We start from the raw sequence: 6,952 nt of genomic DNA on the forward strand, positions 1-6,952 counted from the left end.
TTTAATTAGTTCTGGATCACCTATGGTTCTTCAATATTTTATTTATTGTAGCTTAATACATGTAACAAACGTTTTCTGAATCCTAAACTAGAGCAATCACAGATAAAAAAAAAATCTTTGAGTAATCTTTTATTAATGTTGAAGCTGAAGATGAACCAAAACAATTCAATGAATTTTTAAATGAATCAAAGTCAAATATTACTACTACAACAAATATTTCTCTTTCTTCTTCTTCTATTTCACTCCATCCAGTATAAACAATACACTGATTCACAACAGATTATTTTTGTTTAAAACGTGCCAGAGGAAAATACAGTATAAAATGATTCTGTCTATGTTTATGACTTGATCTGAGCACACGAATAATGAGTAACATTTGTCCCGCCAGACTCTGTGGATGGATATAGTTATTGTGTAGTAATTAGATCACAGATTAGCCTCAGTTTAGATCAGAATATTTCAGATATTATTAAGTGCATCATTTCACCATTCTCTGCTGTCACACTGCTTCACTCCAGTCTTGCTTTGATTCTGCAAAGTGAATTTGTCATCAAGATCCTGGAAACTGTTTTACGCTGTAATGAACTAATAGCTCACAGGTTGCTGCTGTTCAGGATCTGCCTGGGATCAGCAATCATTGTATTAATAGGGATGTGTTTTTCCATTGCCTGTTTCTGTTGTGTACTTTTCCACAGGATTCATTTATACCATCACTTAAACTTATATTCGCTTTTTGTCGTTTAATTCTCGTCGAATTTAACAGTAACAAAGACCAGTAAAAGGTTTCTTCCAAACATCTGTATTTAATTTTAAGTAAATGCTGTAAATGCTCACAATAATCATATTTGCATGACCACACTAGTAGGAAGGATTTCCTACATAAACCATATGTACATATAGCAGAGAGAATAGATGTGACATGATTTAAGTCTTGTGGATCATATGTTCTGAATGAGTCTGTTCAGCTCTGCTGTCTCAATACACAGTCTGACATCTAGAGGTTGAAGCACTCATCACATGAGACAGAAGAGAACAGACACGCCGCACATACATGTACTGTGCACCTCACTGGCTTTTTAAATAGTTTCTAGTTTTAAAACTATAACTCTAAAGTCCAGTATAGAGTTTGAATTTGTCTAATATTACTTAACCATCCACTGGGATGCTTTTAAAAGTTGTTTAGATTAGTGCAGCCTCTCCATAACCTGGTGAGCCATGTGGAAGGAATTTAGAAATCCATGACATGCGTGATAAAACTCCATCTTTATTAAAGTGAAAGATTCAGCTACATACACGTACTGTCCTCAGCCCTAGGAATATATGCGGATCTCACAACAGCTGTTGTAAGGACAGAGCTTGAGCAAAGTTAAAGTAACAATAAAGAAGAAGCAATTATTAAGACATTGACAGTAGAGTTTGGACGTGGAGCCTCGGGTTAATGACATCAACCAAAGCAAACTGCAGCCGGGCGCTGACATGCATCCAGCAGATGTTAGGGTACAGCTTCATACCCATAACAGTCGAATTAGCTATTGGCAGGAAGCATCTGCTGGAGGATGTGAGGGATGTGATTTTATAGGAGGCTTGTGTTACACTCTTCTTTAATGTGCGCTTTGCTTTCATTTAAGGCTTTGATTTCTGGCATATTGGACATATTAGATTTTTTAAAAACGCAGGTATAATGAAATAAAAGTAATTCCTTTTGATTCTGTGAAGCGGCTGCGAAGCAGATTACCTACTGTTCTTGGATTCATCTGGACTTTGATGTGCATTTAAAACAGCAGCGCGAAGATGAACCTTTATTTACTCACAGAGAGCAGATGACTATTGTGTACTTGTAAGTCAAATATAATCATGCAGGGGCCAGAAATGTTAAAGCCATGAGCCCATGAGAGGCATGAACCGGGGTTCTCCACAACAGAGGAATCTGCTCATCTGCTGTACGTCAGACCTGAGTGACCAGAGGTTGCTTGAGGTTCACTTCTCTCTGATCCAGTTGAGTCCTGTTGAGGGGACTGCTCTGCCCATACAGGGGGGCAGAGTCCCCCGTGTTTCCAGTCCCCTCGTCCATCACGTCATCATCCCCGTCGTCCTCCTGGTTATTTTCCCAGAGTGATGTGGAGACGTGTTGGAACTCCGTAGTGTCCTCACACTCAGTCTCTCTGTGGTAGAAGTAACTGAAGTTGGACACAATGACAGGCACGGGCAGGGAAATGGTGAGCACCCCTGCAATGGCACACATCGAGCCCACCAGTTTTCCACCGACCGTCTCCGGGTACATGTCCCCGTAACCAACCGTCGTCATGGAGACCACAGCCCACCAGAAGGCCTCCGGGATGCTGGTGAACGCTGTTTTGGGACTGTCCACCTCAGCGAAGTAGACAGCAGAAGAGAAGAGGATGACGCCGATGAAGAGGAAGAAGATGAGCAGGGCGAGCTCTCGGAGGCTGGCCTTCAGCGTCTGGCCCAGGATCTGGAGGCCCTTGGAGTGACGAGAAAGCTTGAAGATCCTGAAGACCCTGACCAGCCTGATGACTCTGATGAGGGCCAGAGACACGGACGGCTGCGTCCCCTTGTCCTTGGCCAGCTCCGTGCCCAGAGTGATGAAGTAGGGAATGATGGCGAAGAAGTCAATGGTGTTCATGAAGTCTTTGAAAAAGTGCACCTTGCTCGGGGCGCAGAGGAAGCGCATGACGAGTTCAAAGGAGAACCAGCAGATGCAGATCGTTTCCACGATGAAGAAGGGATCCAGGAAGGGGTTAAAGACGGGGGGGATCAGGATGGTTTCATTGGCGATGGTGGGGTGAGGTACGGTCGTGTATTGCTGCAAAACAAACAAATGGACCAAAAGTGGTTACAGTTGATTTGGAAAATAAAAGTCCAAGCAAATCAACAGACGCCAATTAAATGTTATCATGTGTTGTTTATCTGACCTGGGCAGGGTCATAGGAGGAGGCGCCATGGAGATGAATATAAACAGAACACAGGGACAGAGAAAAGGGGGGCGGTGCGGAGTAAGTGAGAGCAACGGATTATTGTGAAAGTTTGTCCTCAGCACATTTGGAGCCTGATGTCTGTCATCGGGTTCTGTGGGTCGTGTGATACTGTGCTAACTTCTCGGTTTTCAGTCTTGGCCCAATTTCCCCCCCAGACTTTAATATAAACAAATTATAGCGAGTTACTATTATTAAGTGTTTGATGAAGTGTTGATTCACTAACACTGTAAATGAAAATGTTTTTATATTTCTTTACTGGCCATATGTGAAGAAAGGCACTGGACTTGCAAGATGTCAGGTTCACTCAAGTTACAATCAAGGTGCTGAATTACTCTGTAGACCGTCGCCATGGAGATGTTTTGGTCATGTTTGCGAGATCTACAGCTCCACTGTCAGGTGTCACACACATTTCTTCCACACGGAGCACATAGACGCAGGAACGTGTCTCATCGCACGTTTTACCAGTTTATTCTGAGCGGTTTTGAGTGAAGACACACTGCGCCGGATGCTGTGATCGCGTGGGGCTGTGCGCCTGCGTGTGCGAGTGATGGAGCGGAGCAGGTGCCGATGGCCGACGGAGCGACTCTGATTTTGTCACGGTCATCATAAAAGTTGATGTGTAAACTTCTTTCCCATGCCGGTGTCCGTGTGGAGCTTATGAGTCACCGCGCGTATTAATACAGACGTTGGTTTATGTGCCGATGTGCTCTCCTGCTTGTCCTAACGCTATATATAACCCGTCAGATCTCCAAAGGGTAACTGGAGACCAACCTGTCTCATTTCCTTGCCTCTAACTGCTTCAGTCCCTCTCTGGGTATTTATGAAGGACCCGCTTTTACATAAAAGCTCTGGCAGCTCCCTCTTCTCTGACAGGAACCCCGCTTGATCTTCCTCCGCCCGTACTCTTGTTTTACCACCAGAGGTTATGCTGCTCCTTGTTACCTCACCCCCCTCATTCCGTCCTCGCTATATCAGTGGGTCGGGTTTTACGATCAAGTCCAAAATAATCTGGGAAAAACCTCATGCTTGCTTTCTCCTTTTCACTTCTGCTTCTGCTGCCTTCCACTTCCCACCAGTGTTGAAATGGGCTCTGACTGCTGATTTATGTTTGGCAAAGTGACGCCTGTCGGCACCTGACGTCCTTGTATGCTCACCTCAATCCTTCCTCACGTTGTCAACCTCTGTTCACCCTGAACCCTCACGCATGTAAGTGGCCCTTGTGTGTGTCAGCACCATGTAAACCAGCCTCACCTCCCGCTGTTCTTTCTCATTCCTGAACTCAGGCAGAGTCTCCAGGCAGAAGATGAGAATGGAGATCACAATCACCATGACGCTGATGATGGCGATGATGCGGGCTCCGCTGGAGGACTCAGGATACTCGAACAGCATCCAGAGGCGACGCTGCAGATTGTTGGTGGGTAGTGGCCTCTCCTCCTCCTTGATGAAGCCTTCGTCCTCCTTAAAGCGGCTGATGGTCTCCTCTCCAAGCTCATAGAACCGCAGCTCCTCCAAGAAGATGTCCAGTGGGATGTTGGTGGGCCTCCGCAGCCTCCCGCCGGACTGGTAGAAGTAGAGGATGGCATCGAAGCACACGCGGCTCCTGTCGAGGAAGAGTTCGTTCCTCAGGGGGTCAAAGTAGCGGAGTCGCCGCTTGGGGTCACCCAGCAGGGAGTCTGGGAACTGGGAGAGAGTGCGGAGGTGGGTCTCGTAACGCATCCCGGACACGTTGATGGCGATGCGTTCGGACAGGGCGCAGCCATTCCTCCACCGACAGGACCGGCTCTTCCTTTTGCTGGGCTCCTTCTCGCTGCTCTCCTTCTCCAGCTTATTGTGCTTGTTTTTGGTCCATTTGTCCTCATCACCAGCGTCCTCAGTAGTCTGGTTTCCCGTCTTCCCTCCTTCTGTACCTCTTTTTTTGTCATCACCATCCATTTCTCATTTCGTTTTATGCTGTCTTGCCTTTCATTTGTTGTCTATTTTTACTCCGAACAAACCAAATCTATCAATGCAAAAACAAAAGAACAAGAAGAATATATTACCTAATATTACCTATATTTAGTTGTCTATGAAACTGAAGAACTCAGTGTTTCTGGTAAATTTTAAACCATATCATTTAGACTCTCCATGCAAAAATTCCCATGCATGCAGTTAGCTCCATGCTCATCACCAGTATAGCAGTATGAAGCAGGACCTAAGGCTCAGACTGGAGCCAGATTTCAGTTGTTTCTGACTCTACCTTCACCTCGGGTATTTGTTGGGCAGACCATGTCATGATTCTTCCCCACTATATCATCCGGCCTTTATGTGTCGTCTTGGAGGAGGTGGTGCAGCAACCAACATAGCTCCTCTGTGAGCTGCTGTGGTGTTAATCTGCAGCCGGGGGGGAAGTTAAGATCACTCGTAGTCTTCAGTTGCTGTCCTGTGCTCTCTCTCTCTCTCTCTCTCTCTCTCTCTCTCTCTCTCTCTCTCTCTCTCTCTCTCTCTCTCTCTCATCCTCAGGGAATGCTGTTGGGTTGAAATTCAATCTTTGACACTCTGGTCTCCCCCAACAACCCTCCTGCCCCGAAATGTCAACCTCTCAACCCTAGACTCTTTCTTAAACATACTGTACATTTTTGCGTCAAGTAGAAGAGGCCAAGAATAAGCTAAAGCTTTGCTGTTGATGATCATGATTCAGGCTGTAATGACACCACAAACATATGGTCACAATTTTTTTTTGGTTTCTGTCTCCATGTCACCTGCTTTTATAGCTTCCTTGTCATCATCTATTTTAAAATAGAACATAAACATAAAACTGTATTATCGTAGTTTACACAGACTTTTATACAAATAGAAACCAGAGCAAGCAAAACTAAGATGAAGCCAGATCTGCTGGACAAACACTTGTCTCAATACTACAACTTCGAACACTTATACTATAATATGGTAATGAATATTATTGTTATTGATTTTATAGTTGTTTGTGTATTTGTCCTATTGCTGATGTCTATGTAGCATCCATTAAATGTTTTGTGTATTAATATGGCTCTACTTTTATTTGTCTAGTTGTTTTATAGATTAATAGTAAACATTGATAAACATTTTTCTTTGAATAAGATATATAAAATATTTTAACTATTCCAAGTCGTCTTGTCTTTTAGACCCATTCCCAACCAGATTACTCAAAGACGTTCTACCTTTAATCAGCTTGTCCATTATACATCAAATCAACCAATCTTTACATTTAGGATATGTACCACAGGCTTTTATGGTGGTTGTAGTCAAACCTACAGGCCAATTTCAAATTTACCCTTTATTTCTAAGCTTCTGAAAAAATGGCTAAACAATTATCTGAACACCTGAGTGGGAATAACCTGTACGATTTTCAGTCAGGATTTAGAAAACATCATAGCACAGAAACAGCTCTGGTTAGAGTCACTAATGATCTTCTCTAAGCTTCAGACAATGACCTAGTTTCTTCCCTTGTCCTGTTAGATCTTGCTGCATTTGATACAATTGATCATAACATTTTATTACAGAGACTAAAACATAGAATTAAATTAAAGGAACAGCGCTGGGATGGTTTAAATCCTATTTGTTGAACAGATTCTAGTTTGTTCATGTTAATGACAAATTCTCCACACGCACAAGGATTAGCTATGGAGTACCACAGGGTACTGTCTGCAAAAGATACTCAGCTATGTATGTATATAAGAATAAGAATAAGAATAAGAATAAGAAAACCTTTAATAGTCCCGCAGTGGGGAAATTACTTCTCACAACAGCAGTACAGATGAGCGAGAATACAGGTACAGAACAGTTTGTGTTGGCACAGTACAAAGCAGTACAGTACAGTTAGAGTGAGTATGAGGTCATTGCAGGGTTATTGCACGGTAATGGGTATAAGATTTGTACCGGTAACATTATACATGATTGTTCACAGATTTACACAAATATTGTGCAGAGCAGGTTGCTAT

General features: G+C 43.5%; 1 protein-coding gene and 1 long non-coding RNA gene across 2 annotated transcripts; one reads left to right on the forward strand and one right to left on the reverse strand.

The window, feature by feature from the left end:
- Nucleotides 1–114: 114 nt before the first annotated feature.
- LOC114859824 (potassium voltage-gated channel subfamily A member 1-like) lies at nt 115–4,928 on the reverse strand. The gene is made up of 2 exons (XM_029157836.3): nt 4,248–4,928; nt 115–2,824 (listed from the first exon to the last, which is right to left on the reverse strand). Exons 1-2 carry the CDS (start codon nt 4,926–4,928, stop codon nt 1,946–1,948), a joined length of 1,560 nt encoding a protein of 519 aa, XP_029013669.1. The 3' UTR covers nt 115–1,945.
- LOC129604443 (uncharacterized) lies at nt 3,904–4,624 on the forward strand. The gene is made up of 3 exons (XR_008695298.1): nt 3,904–4,202; nt 4,280–4,410; nt 4,485–4,624. It is a non-coding gene; the product is annotated as an uncharacterized LOC129604443 (long non-coding RNA).
- Nucleotides 4,929–6,952: the final 2,024 nt, after the last annotated feature.

This window comes from Betta splendens, chromosome 8 (assembly GCF_900634795.4).
Source record: "Betta splendens chromosome 8, fBetSpl5.4, whole genome shotgun sequence".
NCBI lineage: Eukaryota > Metazoa > Chordata > Actinopteri > Anabantiformes > Osphronemidae > Betta > Betta splendens.